Consider the following 18811-nt stretch of genomic DNA (forward strand, 5'->3'; position numbering starts at 1 on the left):
GATACAAAGTTTACCTCTTTGTAACCTTGAGTGGCTGAGGCCATTCTTAGCACATCAGTTAATTCTGCAGGTTGGAAATTGTGGTCATTTAAAAGATGAGCCTGCAGACCACAAAGGTATAAACAAATGAGCTTTATTGGAAAGGTGTCTACTCAACAGGCTGTCAAGGTAAATTGCTCATTTGCCTGCACAAATGGCCAATCATGTCATCAATACGTCGCAAACTCTTTGTTCCCAGCGAGGGCGAGATCCAGATTGTGCTGGGAGAAGCAAGTCGAGTGACGTGCGCGAGGATTCGTGCCCACCATGGAGCCCGAATTGGGGCTCGCGCATGATTCACCTGTTGTGACCGGACCCGAGCCATGTGCAGAGGGTCGCAGAATCGTGACTTTAGTCATCATAATGGCGTCTTCAGTCCATTTCTACAACAATGCAAAATATTCATCCTCTGTGTTGTCTGGCATAATCCACATGAACTATTCAGTTCCTCTGCCATTTCTTTGTTCCATTACTACTTCTCCAGCCTCATTTTCCAGTGCGCAAATGCCTTCTCCGGGTCCATTTACACAACCACATTCGCTGTCCGGCCCATCAAGGACATCATTATCACATTCAATAGCCTCTGAACATTGACCGATAGCTGTTGCCCCTTCATGAACCCTGCCTGATCCTCCCCTACCACCCCTGGCACACAGTTCTCTATACGCACCGCCTGTGCCTTTGGCAATAGCTTCGCATCCACATTTAACAACAATATCGCGCGGTACAACCCACACTGTTCTGGGTGTTTGTTTTTCTTTAAAGTGAGGGAGATAAATGCCTGACACAGCATTGGAGGAAGCTTGTTCCTCCCCAGCGATTCGTTGTACATCTCCACTAACATGGGCCCCAGCTCCAACCCAAACCTCTTATAAACCTCCGCTGGGAACCAGTCCGGAGCCGGGGCCTTCCCCGACTGCATCGACCCCACACAATCCATCACCTCCCTCGGGACAATCAGAACTCCAGCCCGTGCACCCTTGTTTCATCCACCCTCGGGAACACCAGTCCAATCAGAAAACGCATCATGTCCTTATCCTTGCCGGAGGCTCCGAATTGTACAGTTTCTTATAAAAAGCCTCAAACGCCCCATTTACCTCCCCTGCTCCGTTACCATCTTGGCCCCCTCTTCCCTCATCTGCCCAATCTCCCTCGCCACCGCCTGCCTCCTCAGCTGATGCGCGTGCTTCCTGCTTGCCTTCTCCCTATACTCATACACTGCCCCTCTGGCCTTGTGCAGTTGTCCCACCACCTCTCCCGTCAACACTAGCCCAAACTCCATTTGGAGCTTTTGCCTCTCCTGCAGCAGCATCTCCTCAGGCACCACCACATACCTGTGGTCCACTGCCAGAATGGCCTCCACCAGCCTTAGCCTCTCTGTCTGCTCCGCCCTCACTTTATGCACCCGAATCTAAATAAACTCCCCTCTCACCACTGCCTTCAGTGCCTCCCATAATTTAGCCGCTGAGACCTCCCTCGTCTTTGGGGAGGATGAGCAAATTGACCACAGCAACGTAGTACAGGGAGACATTCAAGTGGGTGGGAGGGGGGCGGTGGCGAGGGGGGGGTTAATAGTTAATGTTATAGTTATATAGTTATAGTTAATAGGGCTAAGGGCACAGGAGAGGTTACTTAAGTTTCCAGGACAAGTCATAGAACAGGGTGTATAGAAAGCGGCAGCAGAAAAGGGGGCAACTATAAGAAGGGGGGACGTTCAAATTCTCATCCACACTAGGAGCAAGAATCTGAAACCTGTTGGACAAGGACAAGGACTGAATTCCTGCAACACTTCCTCCTGGATTCCTCTACCTACTTCACTCATAGTCACATCCTCTGTTCCTGACCACAGGCCAATTTCAAGGTAGCTAATCTAAGGGTGTGACTGCCTCCTGAAACACAGCATCCAGGTAACTCACCCCCTCCCTGATGTGTCTCTGCATCCGAAGCTCACAATCCAGCTCTTCAACTCTCAGCCGAACTTCCTCAAGCAACCAACACTTAGAACAACAATGTGGTCTACCAGCTCCCTCGTCATGCAGGTACAACACATCGCCTGGCCTTGCATCACATTTATTTAATTAGTTTTTAAAAAATTTTCAACTTAGATTTCCAGCTGGTATTTCGTCTTTCTAATCTGTAAAATATTTCTCCTTTTTACATTATGAAAGTAAATTAGAATAGGTAATGTAAATTAGCAGTTACTTACCAGCCAACAAACTTACCGTTTTCCTATGATGTCACTCTGTTTTTCTCACTCTGTTTATGCTGAACACCTTTCCCGCTGTTTTAACTCTCCGGATCGGCCTCCCTCCGTGCTGTTTCTCTCTCTGAAGCTCCTCTCCCTTTTCCCGCTGTTTTAACTCTCCGGGTCGGCCTCCCTCCGTGCTGTTTCTCTCTCTGAAGCTCCTCTCCCTTTTCCCGCTGTTTTAACTCTCCGGGTCGGCCTCCCTCCGTGCTGTTTCTCTCTCTGAAGCTCCTCTCCCTTTTCCCGCTGTTTTAACTTGCCGGGTCCACCTCTCCCACTCTGTTTGTTTCCCGCTCTGAAGCTCCTCTCCCTTTTCCCACTAGCAATGGCATCCATGGCATTACACACACATTTATGTCCCCCCCCCCCCCCCCCCCCCCACCCCGCAGGCTAACCACCCCCAAAGAAACATAAAGTTCTGCCCAATGTGTTATTCGCTCATATATTACAGAAATATAAAGTAAATTCTGAAGTACGAGGGTGGCACAGTAGCACAGTGGTCAGCACTGTTGCTTCACGGCGCCAGGGTCCCGGGTTCCATTCCCGGCTTGGGTCACTGTCTGTGCGGAGTCTGCACGCTCTCCCTGTGTCTGCGTGGGTGCTCCGGTTTCCTCCCACAAGTCCTGAAAGACGTGCTTGTTAGGTGAATTGGACATTCTGAATTCTCCCTCGGTGCACCTAAACAGGCGCCGGAGTGTGGCAACTTGGGGCTTTTCACAGTAACCTCACTGCAGTGTTAATGTAAGCCTACTTGTGAAACTAATAAAGATTATCATTATTGAAAATATAACCCAAAGTATTTCTGTATTATTGAAATTGTGTAATTCTTTAATACTTTTATTACAATATTGCCATTCTGGCTTGGGTTATATGAAGAAATTATTCGCATTGGTAACTTATTATTGGATGAATTTTAACAAAATTTTTCCAACATTGTCAAGAGCTGCCTGCCTCAATCTGATATGTTGTTTGCAGTAATGTTGGAAAAACAGCTGCAGTTTTGCAAGATGGGAAATAATTTCAGAGAGGAAACTTTTACTAACACCTATCAAAAAAGCTGGCTTTTTACGACTGCAAGTGTTTCAGTTGAAAATTACGGCATTTTACAGAAACCCATACACTGGCAAAAAATTATTTTGATTCTATTATTAACCAATCCGGCTGAGAATGAGGAAAGATAACATGCCACATGGAAGTACCAATCCCACAAATCTTAAGGACGTTTTGTTATCAGCAAGCCACAGTTGAGACTCCTGTCCAGCCACATTGACAAAATGCATCCTGTCTAATCCTTGAGATTATACTGAGACAAATGTTTTTACAAATGTGCTACATGGTGAATTCTATTCCTGAAAATTTGTATGAAAAGATATTTAATGGAGGCAAAACCCCAAGTGTTCTGCTACTGCATAAATAAATGTCTTAATCATTGAAAAATATGCAGAAAAATGTACGGTAAGAAAAACAGAGCAACAGTGCTTTGCTAAGTAAATGTATGTTAAGGTATGCAATATTCAGTGTTTTCTTTATTTCAGTTTATAGATAGCTATTGATATAATGTAATTTCAGTAGAATGGGAACTTATTAAATCCAAATGTTCTCTGGAGGCAACTTTACAATCTTACGGATTGCAAGTAAAGCCATTCTGGCTGAAACAAGAATATTTGCGCTACTCAATTGCTGTTATTGCTTGGAATTTTTTTTTACTTGGTGTCCACTTTCTAAAAAAATAAAGAGCCCTGTATAAATAAAGCAAACTAAAAGACCCATTCTAATGGTAATATGAATTGAGGTAGCATGCATTCGATTCCAAGTTTCTAAAGGGGCCCATTTCAAGGGGCTCAGGCATTCACATCGATCAAAATAGCCTGGAGCTTAACATCTCATCTACTTAAAGTCAAACTAAGTCCTGCTTATAGTGAACAAGTTTATATTCACCTCAACATCAAAATTGTACGACTCCACATTTCTAATTTTTAAAACTGTTTCATTTTCCTGCCTTCTCGTTAAATCAGGACAATAATCTTTCTCCTAAAACTGTTACTAAAAATATCCAATCCACATTTGTTTCCAAACTCTAGATCACTAATTAATAGTCATTTCTGAATTAATGTAGGTATCCTGAAGATAGGAGGTGGCCCAATGAGAATAACATACGCTAATGTACAAAGTACCTAGATTTAACATGGTTCATCGTCACATGCAACAATTTGAAGTCTATTTCAAAATATAGGTTTTGCTCTTTGGATTTAATTACTTTCTTGAATATTAAGTAAGGAATAAATGATATCTATCCCAAAGCATTGGCAGACAATTACAGTACCAGAATATATGTCCTCAAATTAATTACCATGACCATTAAACAGGTGTTCTTTCTTTTACGCGGTGTCACTTCGATGTTTATTTTCATTTATTAACACAGCCGCTGGAGTTTTTAAAAAAAAACACAGTGCATTTAAACTGTCTGCTTGAGGGAAGGCCATTCAATGGTTAATGTGAGAAACATTACAGAGTGTTTGACTTTCACTGCCTTAATGTAAATAGCATATTGTGCCTTTAAAGTCCCAAATACCCCCTTCCGAACCCCCCTCCACAGCTAGAAAGAAACATCTACATTTTAATTGCTTTCAGAAACAATGAAATCAACTTGAAAAACCGAATTCTATGACTGCTTTTACATGTATTTTTTCTCGTTTTAAGACAGCTGGGACTGGCATGAGCAATCTATTATTTTTATCAGTAGCACTAGGCGACTAATGATCATTGAGTTATTTCTGAGTTACAAAAGATTTGTGCACCAAACCTGAATCCAAAGTGTCTGGAGTTTTTTTTCAGTGCGACCAGTGCCCTTGGAGCTGCAGAATGGCATCCATGGTACATGTGATCACTTAAGGTGCAAGTCACGCTGCATAGTATATCAGTAAGGGTGTTAGCCCCCTTGTAGTAAACAGTGTGCAATTTAATCGGATAATGATGACAATCAGCCTGTTTGACATGAGCACTGCCACTGGAGGACAACTTTCCAGCTAATGCCCACTCTTAATCAACTACTTTCAGGTTAGATGCTGCTTAATTTCTATTGGCTATTGCTATGACAGTACAAACCTTTGATGCTTTCTACAGTTCACACAGAGTGCTGTGACAGGTGCTGAGGGACCTAACCCTGACTTCAAGATTTACACAGTTTCTTTCAGACATAGATGCACTGTTAGGCAATATCCTCGGTAAACAGCGTTATGTGGAGAGTGAACAGAGGGCAAGTTGAGTAGGACAAGCTGCTGGAAGAATGAAGAGAGGAGGAGAAGAAGCGCTTTCTAACCACCCAGAATTGTTCAGGCAACATGAAACTCAACAAAGATTAATGTGTGTGGCACAGTGGTTAGCACTGCTGCCTCACAGCGCCAGGGATCAGAGTTCAATTCCGGCCTTGGGTGACTGTGTGGATTTGCACTTTCTCCCTGTGTCTGTGTGGGATTCCTCCGGATACTCCTAAAAGATGTGTGGGTTAGGTAGATTGGCCATGCTAAATTGCCCCTTCGTCAAAGATGTGCAGGTTAGGAGGGATTGTAGGGATAGCACGGGAGAGTGGGCCTGGTGCTCTTTCAGAGGATCAGTGCAGACTCGATGGGCCAGGTGGACTCTTTCTGCACTGTAGGAATTCTAACTCTATGGAGATGTCTGTATTCCACTAAGAACGTGCTCTCTAAAATCTGCCACCTGAAAATGAAAATTTGAAAAATGAAATGAAAATCGCTTATTGTCACAAGTAGGCTTCAATGAAGTTACTGTGAAAAGCCCCGAGTCGCCACATTCCGGCGCCTGTTCGGGGAGGCTGGTACGGGAATTGAACCATGCTGTTGGCCTGCTTTAAAAGCCAGCGATTTAGCCCAGTGTGCTAAACCAGCCCCTGCTCCCTACTGCGGTCATTACTACTGGGGCCCATTGCCGTTGACTATGATGGTAACCCCGGCCATGACCCTTTAGCCCACAGTTTCATTCCCGGTTCGGGTGCGCAGAAACAGATGAAATCCCGCCTCTGCTAACTCAACCTTTAAAATGGCCTCCCGCAGATTTGTTTTCTTGTTCTGAAACGTTGTAGAGCAGGATCAGCATTGGGGTGACTGTGACCTTCTTGGGTGGTGTCCCATGAGAGACCAGGCAGAGTGGGGGATTCTGAGAAGGGGTATTTCCTAACCTCATTAGGCCTAAAGACCCTCACACAGGAGGAAGGAAAACCCACACTCAGGCAGCACTGTGAAGCCAGAGGGCATGAACTGTCTGGAAGTTCAAGGCCAATGGTTATGGAGGCCAGGCTGTCAGGGATTAGTGTATGGGTGGCTGGCTATTCCAGTTGGAAGGCTTATTTAATCTGCAGCCCATGTGAGCTGGGGGGGGGGGGGGGGGGGTGAGGGTGCCCTCTAAGGATGAAGTTGCCGTGCTAATCTGTCATCACACTATCTCATCTGCCGCAAGGGGAAACAGATTGCCTGATCAGCTGCCTGACGCCGCCTTGGTAAGTCAATTGTGCCAATTAAGTCAGCATTGCAATGCATGAGTATGCCACTGATTGATGCCCAATTTCTAACTCTAACTAAGACAACTTGCCATCGACAGGTCCAGGCAGCGGGTGATCAAAGGGGTTGTTCAATTCGAATGTCTGCCCCACTACTGCGGCTACATTTTGTGACATTGTGGTTACAGTACTTAAGAGTGAAGAAGATGAATGAAGCAAGACTCACAGCTGTTTTGTGAAGCTGTCAATCACAACCAACTATGAGAAATGAATGAATGGCTTGCAGTTAGAGGATCTGAGAGGTTTAAACACAGGTTACAGCAGTTCTCTTTCAAGGAATGCATAGGTAGTGCTTCCAGGTGAGTGTTACAACTGTAATTGTTTTTCACTTTCCCTGTCTGGACTGCTCTCCAGGGGTCTCTTTTCTTGGGGGGTGGGTTCTCTGGTGTGTCCCTTTAGTTCAGCATCTCTATGGGGATTTCCTTGTTACAGGGTCCCTGTGGGGTCTCCCTATTTAGTGGGTCCCTGCATGGGGGTCCCTGAGGGGGGTTCCTTAGTTAGGGGGTCCCTAGGAATCTCAAACTTTAGGGGGTCTCGGGGGTAGGAGCGGTAGGAGGGCCTGATAAGGGAGGAGGCAAGTAGTGCAATGTGGGGGGTGGAGTGAGTGGCCCTCAGAAGGACTTTTGGGGCAGTTCCCTTAAGGTGTTGCCCCTTTCGTCTACGGTGAGGCCCATCACTTCAGGTCCATGTTTGGTGATAGCTGTAATGAATCCCGCCCACGTGATTACCAGCCCGGAGGACCGGAAAATCACAAAGGCCGGAGACTCTGGTGCGCGATCCGTTAAGTGGATGCAAATTGGTCATTAGGACCAATTTTAATCTGTTAGCATCATCCCGCTGGCACGGGGTATGAAACCTGACCCCAAGCTCGTGGGAGCCGGAGCATAGCAGTCGGTTCGGTGCCCGGCGTGAACCTCGATTTTGGCCAGATGCCCTTCTCCGCCCGATCGCAGAGCATGGCGCCATGAAATGACAACATGGGGGATGTGAATGGGTGAACAAAGTGACGTTGAATACAAGAGTGATTTTACAATGATGAATTATCTCTACTAGTGTCCAGATTCACATCTGCCCACCAGGTGCCTAGGGTTTCTTACCCTTTCTTACCTTCCCACTACGTCTAGGTGTCCCACCAATGTCCACAGCTGAGGTTGTGGCAGCCTGCTGTCTTCCACAGCCTATTTCCTGAGATGTCCAAAGATGTGCAGGTTAGATGAATTGGCCATGCTAAATTGCCCCTCAGTATCCAAAAGGTTAGATGGGGTTACTGGGTTACAGGGATGGTGTGGAGGCATGGGCTTAAGTAGGGTGCTCTCTCCAAGGGCCAGTACAGACTCATTGGGTCGAATGGCCTCCTTCTGCATTGATGATTCTATGACTTTGGCAAATGTCCCCTTGGGGCCTGGACCTCGAAGGCCAACATTCAGGCTACACAGGTGTGACAGTGCTGCTCTCCTCAGTGTGCAGGGCTGTAGGTGTGTCGCTCACAGAGAGGGGGGTCAGATGGACTGAACACACCCCTGGTCCCCTAGGAGGAAGTTCCTGGCCTGTGCCCCGCCGATGTTCTTCCCTCCAGGTGGCTAGGAGCCCCTAGGCTCCTCCATGGGTTAGGACAGCTGAAATGAGATTCAGAAGTCCCCCCCATCCTCTAGCTTTGACACATTGGATTCCTACTCGTGCCTGCACCGTGCAATTGATGCCATTCACCATGGAGCTCATGTCCTCAGCCATCGAGGCCATGAACTGAACCATGGAGCAGACTTCGCCTGCCATGGAGTCCATTGTCGACAAGGGAGCACAGTGGTTATCACTGTTGCTTCTCACTGCCAGGGTCTCAGGTTCGATTCCGACCTGGGTCACTGTCTGTGTGGAGTCTGCACATTCTCCCTGTGTCTGCATGGGTTTCCTCCAGATGCTCCTATTTCCTCCCACAAGTTCTGAAACATGTGCTTGTTAGGTGAATTGGATATTCTGAATTCTCCCTCTGTGTACCCGAACAGGTGCCAGAATGTGGCGACTAATGGCTTTTCACAGCATGATTATTATTATATGTCCTGCACCAAGATCTTCACTGCGGACGCCCCCCTCGCGGTGTTGGACCAGTTGCATTGCAGCAATGGAACCATCTCCTTGAATAGAATGCATTGGGACTCCTCCAGTCGGCCTTGCACTCAGAGGAGGGATTCTGTCATCCTATCCTGATGATTGTGACTCTGCCTTTGCAGTTCCAGTAGCTCTAAGATGACCAGACTCAGGGGCACATCATCTGACTAGGGCTCAGCAGAGTCCTGGGCGCCGGAACCCAACTGAACGCTGGTCCCTTGGGATGTTCCTTCCTCCACCTGCAGTGGATCTTCATCTGTGATGTGCTCGCCTGTGAGCGACCCAGAAGCCTGCCTGCTACTCAATTCCACCGAGCTGTGATTTGTGGGAATGACGCCATGTTGGGAATCCGTGAGGTGGGTGGGTGAGAGACCACTGTAGAGGTGGAATGGGTGTGTCAAGGGGTGCTGTGGCATACATCAGCCATGGGGCTGGTTTAGCACAGTGGGCTAAACAGCTGGCTTGCAAAGCAGACCAAGGCCAGCAGCACGGGTTCAATTCCCGTACCAGTCTCCCCGAACAGGCGCCGGAATGTGGCGACTAGGGGCTTTTCACAGTAACTTCATTTGAAGCCTACTTGTGACAATAAGCGATTTTCATTTCATTTCATCAGGAGGGAGACTTACCCTGGCTGTGAGAAGAAGGTCATTCATCATCTTCCGGCACTCCATCCTCTTATACAGCGAGCTGGTACTCGCTATGGCAGCCACAGACTCCCAGGCGGGGGCAGTGAGTTTGGTTGATGGTTGTTTGCGGGAACCCAGGCAGAGGATGTCACGCATTTGCTCCAAACCATCCGGAAGCTTGGTAAGCGCTCCCTCCAAAACTCTTGGTGCTGTCTTCCGGGCAGCCGTCCTCCCGACTACACTTAGACTAGGGGAGTGCTAGCAAGGCGTTTAAAAGGAGCGCTCCACTAATTGCCGAGATTAACTTTTCCCGTGGCAAGCGAATCAGAGGAAAGCCACCACAAGCGGGGTGTGAAGCACACGGGGGGGAAAAGTGTTAAAGTGGCTCAATATTCCCACCATCTCACTGGTTTTCTCACCAGAATCGGCACTTTCAAAAAATATATGATTCTGCCCTACATACAATACAGATTTTTTTAAAGTTGCTGTAGATATGGAAGAGGAAGAGGGAATACCACACCCAGCCACTGATGTGATAACATGCTAGTTTAGACATTACCAAATATACTGAATTCAATTTTAAATTTGCCATGGTGGCATGTGAACTCACAACCTGTAGGTTTTCGACTCAGTTCCAATAACCACACCATTACCGTGCATAAGAGAGGGATTTGTTAGTTTTTATACAGTAACTTGTATTTTAGGAGTTGCATCAGTAGTGAGGGCTCAAAACAAGACAAGGATAATTTGTTTCATTTTGGCAAGCTCAAAATAGAAAGTGCTAAGGAGGCTTGCCTTTTCAGTTACTTAAAACAGCCATGAATAGTGAGGGAAATAGGTCAGTCACTTCTTCACAACAAACAGAAGCAGGCAGGGATAAAGTGTGAATTTGGGAGAGGTTGGCTCTTGTGCACTTGAGGGTGAGGGTTAATGAGGCAAAGTGTCCCAATAAATTTAATGAACATTGAAGCGAGAAACTACAGGTGAAATCGTGTGCCCCCTGCCCGTGTGGTGTGTTTGGTGGCAGGAGCAGTTATTCGGGTGGGAGGGTGATGGGTGCTGGCCCCACCACCCTCCCACCTCCACCCCGCTTAATGGACGGTCTTCCCACCCTGTTCCCAATCGATGCCCTTAAGTGAGCAATTAATACCCACTGAAGGGCCTGATTCCGCTGCCACTGTTTTAACCCAGTGGCGCGACAGGCACTTACCATGTGGTGGATATAACAAGCAGACCCTGGCATGTTTCGCCACTGCCTAGCCATGCTCCAATTCTTCAGCCCCTGAAAGAGAAAAGGCAGAAGGATAGGGTTGCATTTGGACTTGGTGGGGTGGGCTATGGGGAGAGCAAGGAATTAATGCTTACACTATCTGTAGTTTGTTGATTAGCACTTAGGAGGGGAAGTTGGGATGTTGAGAAGGAGGATTAGGTGTGAGAATCCTGTCATCTTTGATGGTTTCAGCCCCATTGAACCATAGCTTCAGAAATGGCCACTCCACTGATGCTATGCACCACCTCCTCCATGGAGGCTAAAGCATGCATGCACCCCCTCTGATTAGTTCCTGCTGTCTCTGATTGTGTGTCACCTTGTCTAGCAAGGGAGAGGAAAGTGTGTCAGTGAGTGTGGTGCGATCTGTGATGTGGCAGTCATGGTTGAATAGCTGGCAGCATGTGCAAGCTGTAAGATTTGATTGTACGTCTGAGGGGGATTTTGCCGAGATTTGTGGAGATGCATATTACTCCAAAAAGGTTCAGAGAAAAGTGAGGCAATCACTGCTCAGATCCAGTGAGGCTGAATGAGATTTCAAAGTAATGATTCAAAGTTGATGCATTGGAGTCAAAAGAGCTAAATAAAGTGGTTGAAAGAAAATCGGGGTGGAATGAGTAGGCAAGGCTGAAAGAAAAGTATTTGGCTGAAACAGTTTAATTTTTAGAACATCCCAGAACAAACAGATGAACTGATCTGTATGGATTATAAAGAGAATGGAAGGTATCTACTCAGACACCAGTCTGAAACAAGTATATGATGTAAGGTACAAGTGAGAGATTAGAAACAACTGAATGTTGCAAAGGTCAGGTAAATAAAACTCTGTGAAAGAGTGAAAATGGTGACCAGGATCCAATTCCAGAATTCCTCATCATATTCCCAGGGTTTCCAATTTTGTGCAGAGCCTTTTAAGGGTGCAGGATAGTTTGGGTTGTGAGCCTTCATCCTGCACTGTTGACCTGACCAGTTCCATTGTAGGAATAGCTAGGTCCCAGTCCGATTTTCATGGAGTCGAGACTACTTTTCAATGAGTTGTGATTCAGAGCACCTCAGAGGTGTCATGAACCCTAGTCTGTAGGAGGGAACCTGTTGAAAGGTAAGTTAAAAAGGTCTTCCTCATCCCCCCATGCCAAAAAATCCCCCCAAACAATCCTATGGCACCTCATGCCCCCTTACTAGCTATGGCATTTTGATGCCTATTTCTCCATTACACATGTATAAAACCATAAAATGGGCCATATAGTCACAATAAGATGTGTAAAAAAAACTTGTGTTAAAACGTCATTCATTGATAACTTTATACTTTCTTGAAAAACATTTCCTTTTTATTGCAGGCCAATAAAGGTATTGATCATCCAGACCATTTAAAATATCAATAGCAGAAACTGCAAGCACTTGAAACTTCTATATCTTGCGTAAGTAAACATTGTGCAAATGATAGATGAAATCAAAGGGCAGGCACTGCAAATCATTTATTTTTTTCCCCGGGGCACATGTGTTTTAGTACTCTAATGGATTTCTGAGGCACAATGAGGCTTTTCTGAAAGTGTGAGGGGCCACGGGGGTTGTGGGAGGCAATGAGGTGTCAGGAATGGGGCATAGGGAGTGTCTGGGAATGGCGCACAGGGAGTGTATGGGAGGTCAGGGGGTGAGAGACACGAGGGCTAGAGGGTCTGACTCTTTTCATTACAACTGAGAAAAGTCCCACAAACCAAGGCGGGCCTTTTAAACAGCCTGCCTCAATTCCCAGCAGCCCCTATGGCTGCCTCCACCTTCTTCCCATCTTCCCAGGTCGTCTGGCATGGCCCTGAAACCCCCCTCCCCCAAACTGCCGAATGAAAATACCGTCTTCCCTGGCACGTTCACCTGAGGTAGGTGGGCAGAGCCAGGAATTTTCTCAACTTCTGCTACTCATTTTGAGGATGAAAATCCAGCCTCATCTGTTAAATCTACAATAAGAGGCTGAAAGTAATATATTAAATTTGGAGAAAATGCCCTTAAATAGGAAAAGAACTGGAAATAATCCATTGATCTAGTTAAGCTAATTATCTTTACTATTTTAGATGCACTGTAATGTTTATGACTCCAGGACTAAGTGGAATGTGGTGAATTGAAGGAAAAATGAAAATGTTTGCGGTGAAATTAATTAAGCGAATGCTGCATCTTAATTATTCTCAAACTGATGGATTATCATACAATTTGAAGCTGCGCAGTAATAACAAATCTTACTCTATTCAACAGGTGGAGATCTAAAGGTCTCACCACCACATCCGTCAATCAAAGAACACTCTGATAAACCAATCCTGTCAACTCACATCAGCATAACTTTTTGTTGGCTGATCATAACCTATGATTAAAATCAATCAAACTGCTTTCTATAAATTTGTAAAGACCCCTCTAAGTGTTAATTTACTTCTCACAACATTGAGCAATTATTTTAAAATATTCATCGATATTGCCTCGGAATATTACAGTTTGTCTGCAACTATGTCCTCACAATGTTGCAAAACCTCAAAACAAAAACTAATGTGACTTTTGCAGCTTAAGATAGTTCTATTGTTTTGCCATACATAGCAAGAAAGTTCCAATTTGATCATTTTGTACTGAACTAAGTTGATATGATCACAGTCACGATGAGGCTCCAACATTGACGCGGTCACATCTGAATTAAGAGTCATTTCAACTTCTGGGCCGAGATTCTCCATTCTGAAGCCCAGTGGAGAACTGGGACTTGTCTCCACTGACCTTTGGAGTGGGACTGAGGTGCGAGTCTCTGCCTTTACCATACAAATATATGCATGGGGGAGCGATTGCCGGATTCCCATTGTCGGAATCCCAGAATAGGGCTGCCATTTTAAGCGAGAGGTCCAATCCCGAGGTCCAGCAGTGGGCCCTCCCCACCCCCCCCACCCCACCCACAAAAAAGCAAACCCTGCCACCCCATCCCCGCTAACAAGTAGATCCATCCTCCCTCCCAACATGGATGGGGAATACCGGTTACCCCCCATAGCACATGTATGTGAGGGTGAGCCAGCCCCTTCCGCACTGACCCCCCACCAACTTCCCGCCTGCATCAGTCACCTTCATCAGACCCCCCCCCCCCCATCAGAGACCTCCCCATCAGAGATGCTTGCCTGAAAGCTGAAGGGCAGTCCAAGCAGTATAGTGAAAGATCACTGCATTTTCACTTACCCTCCCTAACATCTGCTTTCTCAGACAAAAGTGTTTAAAGCAGCAGCTGTTACAAGAGTCAGAGGCTTTCTCGAAAGCCAAGTACACTTGAAAGGGCTTCAAATCCCTTGGCAGCCTTTGAAATGCAAAACTCCCATTCAATTTCACACAGCAATATATTTGACTAGCCAGTGTTTGACAGTTTTATTAATCCAGTGCAGAGACAGCTGCTTGGTGGATTGTTTATCTGTCTTTACCTTCATGCAGGGAACAGAGGATGGTTTAGCTCACTGGGCTAAATCACTGGCTTTTAAAGCAGACCAAGCAGGCCAGCAGCACGGTTCGATTTCCGTACCAGCCTCCCCGGACAGGCGCCGGAATGTGGCGACTAGGGGCTTTTCACAGTAACTTCATTGAAGCCTACTCGTGACAATAAGCGATTTTCATTTCATTTCATGCTTGAATGCATCTCAGATACCTTGCTATGATGCTAAGCACAATGTTTATAAACACTCTTGCTATGGTTGACAGGTCCTCACTACATCAAAATGAGGAAAGTGGTTCATTCTTATTTACTGCAGAAAGCAGAAAGTTTGCTGATAGGAATCTCTGATGGAATCTCTCAGGGGTGTGATTGGTGGGGGGGTCTAATGGGGGGATTGGGCTGCCATAGGGGAGGGGGTCAGGTCACCTTCATGTGTACTGTGGAGGGGGTGTCCCGTTATTCCTGTTGTGAAGAAGGAGGATTCCTCTACTTATCAGCAGAGACAACATTTACATTGTTTGGGGGGGGGGGGGGAGGAGGGGCGGGATTCTCTGAAAATGGGGCTATATCCCCACACCAGTGGAAAAACCATCGCCAACCACTCTGGCGTCAACAGCCCTCGAAAGTGAGGAATTCTCCAATTTCTCGGGGGCTAGTTTGACGCCGGAGTGATTGGCGCCGCTCCAGCCAGCACCAAAGGGCCGGTGCGAGTTTGCGCATGCGCGGATTTGCCAGCATGATCTCGCGCTTGTGTGGACGGGCCGCATGCACGGGGGTTCTCTTCTCCACGCTGGCCCCTGGTCAATATGGTGGAGCCCTACAGGGGCCCTGCGCGGAGGAAAGAAGGCCCCCATGGAACCAGCCCACCCACAGGACCAGTTGTCCCCGATCATGGGCCAGGCCCCCGTGGGGCCCCCGTGGGGTTGGATTCCCCCCCAGGACCGCCCCCGCACACTTACCTACCAGGCCCCACTGTGCGTGAGGTGAGTAATTCACGCCGACGGGACTGGGCATGACTGGACGCCACTTGGCCCTCGGGGCCCGGACAATCACTGGGCGGGGGGGGGCTGCTGTCAACGGCCCCCGACTGGCATGGCAGGAGTCCCGCTGGCTCCCGCAAAACAGCGCCGGTGAATAGGGCAGCCGACGTCGGGCGGCAGGGCAGGATTTGCGCAGTGTCGGAGAATCCTGGCCGAGGTCTTTTGATGGACTTTGAAGGGCACCTCAATTATGCACTGACAACCTTGACCAACCTAGGGGTTCACTGCCCCAGGGCCACACTTGGGAAAACTTGCACAAAAGCCCGCCCGGTAGATTTCCTACTGGGGGTCTGTGCATAATAGCGAGGCGGGGGGGAGGGGGGGGGGGGGGGGGAATCACTAATTTGCATTTATCCGCAGGCTCAGGGCAGGTAGTGTGCTGAGGCTCCCGGCAGGGATTAGAGCATCACAGCAAGTTTGCCGCTTGTTTTTCGGGAGTCGGTGGGGGGACGCTCCACTCTCTACCCGAATGGGAATCCCGATCGCGGCATTGGGCAATGGAGAATCCGCCCGTGATCACCCTCCAGTGGCCCTTGCTATTATTGTGTACCAGGTTGGGTGTCAAGTGAGGATAGTTTTGGCTGAGTTTTGTTGACCCTTGCAGTTGAATAGCCTGTTAATCTTCACTGTTCGATGGGATGACACATTTAAGTTAGACAATTTTGTGAGGTTGTGGAGAGAATTCAAAACCTGTAGAACCATAATCATTCGAAAAGGATAATTTGAGGGAAGAATATTGATTAAGAAATAAAGGAACGCCACAAAGTAAAACTTGTACATACAAAGCATTACATTTTAAACTGCTGGTCGAAAATGATGAAGAAAATATATTTTATTTTGTTTGGAATTATTACTTAAATTCTCTGATTAACAACACCTGCAGACTTTGAACTACTATTTGAAAACCAACCTGAGATATTTTTCATTCAAGCACCAGCAACTATAAGTCGAAATTTGCAGCAACTGCAGCCAAGTAAACTGGCACAGGTCAAAAGATCAAATCAAAAAATGAGATCACTAAATGTTCACAGCTTGATGGTTAAGTAATAAATAATGTGTTATTATTCATTCCCAACATTAAGTCTTTTATGTGGCCTGAAGGCACAATCTTTTGGCTGTGACCATCAAGTGTAACCATAGTAACGGACATATTTATTTCTTGGATTAGTGCACCACTGAAAATATTAACGTATTACATTAAATGAGGATTTAATATAATCTGTTGATGGTAGGATGAAGTTTTAAAATGTTCAATACCCTTTCAATGGAGCAAATGTATGTCTTCAGAAAGTAGCAAGTGGTGAGATCTATTAAATAACCAACCAGCCATTTTATACTCTGTTGCAATTTCTGCATAGTGAAACAAAATGAATGTGTGCAAATCTCTCTTCAGCCTCAACTAGACATCTAACTCAAGTTTTAAAACAGTTTCCCATAATTTATAACATTGTATAAATCAAGGTCAATAGTAGAGAAACACATGTTTTAAAGGATATAACAAAATGGAATTATTTCACATCAAGCATAACCCTTTCAAAACATTTCAGTCATAAAGTACTTAAAAAACAAGACAAAGGTTCAACAATTAAACCAAATTATAGAAAACTTTAATGTCCAATAATTACTGCATTATTAATTGGTGATAAAATTTAATTTATTAAAACATTAAAATATTGTGTCAAATGTAGAGTTTCTATTACTGTAATTATATTAAAATTATGAATTCCAGCAACATTGCTTCAAGTATTTCAATTAAACTCACTTTATTAACATTTCACAAACATAAATAATTGCTTCGAAATGGAAAGTTCCTGAAGAAATGCGTGCCTTATGCTGCATAAGGACCATTCAAGGTTTTATTTAGACGATACGGGTTAACAACTTCTCACTGAATTTGACACCACATCTAAAAGATATTTCCATACTATTTCAACTACTTCCTCAGAGACTTAACAAATTTTAACACTTGTGAATGTAACAGTGCACAAATATTTTGATTTGGGAAGTAAAGCAATTAATGCATTTTGTTCCATAAGGCAATCTTTATTTGAGCAAAGTGATTTTTATTTAACTATTAAATTAACCCAACTGCAGCAAGTGTGAAAGGAACACACAGCACACCAATAAAAATATAGTGCTCTTGTTTCTTTTATTTATAAAGCTAGAATGTATTTGATCTGAATCTTCCTGACCAGTCTGGTTGCTGGCACTGTTGATATTTACTACTCCTCACTACTGCCCCCCTCCCTTTCAAAACTGCAGTAAATTTCTTCCCCAAATATTTCCCCCGCTTGAGGACTCTGCCCTTGCAAACTACGACCTCATCACCAACTCATTTCTCATTCCCAAGACTTTGAAATTTCCCCACCACCTATCTAGTCTCCAAATTTCTGTCCTTTTTTTCCAGCAAATCAAATGACTAAGGGCGCAATTCAATGAGACAATAACAGAGGCCCGTTTTGGACACATTTAGCAGGGTGATTTTCACTGGCTGCAGCGCTGAAAACCCACCACTATTCAACGGCACTTTGCCATTTCTTTGGCCTCAGTGGGAAACACCCCACTGAGGCTGCACTTACATAATTTCCTGCACTGCCAAGCACACCTCGCTACTGCAGGAAGACGATTCACAGATTGGGGAGCCAGTTTTTGAGGCAGTCCTGATCCTTCGACCCCCTCCCTCCCCCGCTTAGGGATCCTAAGGTAGCTTCTGGACCCCATCTCCCCACTGCACCCAACTTACCTCTTCCAGGGTCCTTGAGCCACCTGCTTCACCCCGCCTGACCCCTGGCTTGGGCAACTTGGCACCTGGGCACCTTAGCATTGTCAGCCTAGCACCTTGGCAGTGCCAACTAGGGTGGTAGTTCCAGGGTGCCTGGGTGGCAGTGCCAAAGTACCAGCCTGGCAGCGCCAAGATGTCCGGATTCCAGCAGGGGTGCCAGTATGTCATCCTGCCCAGAGCACGGATGCTCAGTGGTCTCCAACTTCCTGGGAGACCCCACCAGGTGCCGTTACACCTGTGGACTAGAGCTAAATGGTGCCCTGGTAAGGTCTCCCAGGCACGGCTGTTAAGTCCCAGGAGCTGGGAGAATCTGGCGCAGACATATTTAGGTGAGCCTGATAGTTCATTTAAAAATGCTAATCTGGATCACGCCCAGTAAGGGTGAGACCCAGATCGCGATGTTTCTCAAAATTACGTGAATCACGCGTGACATTTTAAGCATCGTGAATCTAGTAAGAGGCCTCTGTGGAAGTACCACAGTAAATCGCATCCAGTAACTCCCCAGTCTGGTTACCAGCCTACCATGGCACTAAAAATGGTCTAGCCACAGACATGAACAAAGCCATTGTAAGTTCGGTACATCATCTCTCTTCATCCTCCTTGACGTCTCTGAATCCACTGACACAGGGCAGGATTTTCTTGTCTTGTCTGTAATGGTTGCTATTGCGAGCAAGAATGGAGAATTTGCTGCTCCAGCCAA

At 46.2% G+C, this 18811-nt stretch overlaps 1 protein-coding gene across 10 annotated transcripts in view; it reads right to left on the reverse strand.

The window, feature by feature from the left end:
* tox (thymocyte selection-associated high mobility group box) overlaps positions 1-18811 on the reverse strand; it is a 495189-nt gene that overhangs the window by 436002 nt on the left and 40376 nt on the right. For 6 of the 10 annotated variants that reach the window (XM_038809433.1, XM_038809432.1, XM_038809423.1 and 3 more), the window contains exon 2: positions 10797-10868. The exons of 3 other annotated variants lie outside the window; for them this stretch is intronic. In XM_038809433.1, the coding sequence (XP_038665361.1) occupies positions 10797-10868 (72 nt within the window). Of the gene's footprint in view, positions 1-5087; positions 5169-10796; positions 10869-18811 lie in introns of those variants that run through there. One more of the 10 variants, XM_038809425.1, reaches the window with a different exon arrangement.

The sequence above is a fragment of the Scyliorhinus canicula genome, chromosome 10 (genome assembly GCF_902713615.1).
Source record: "Scyliorhinus canicula chromosome 10, sScyCan1.1, whole genome shotgun sequence".
NCBI classification, from domain to species: domain Eukaryota; kingdom Metazoa; phylum Chordata; class Chondrichthyes; order Carcharhiniformes; family Scyliorhinidae; genus Scyliorhinus; species Scyliorhinus canicula.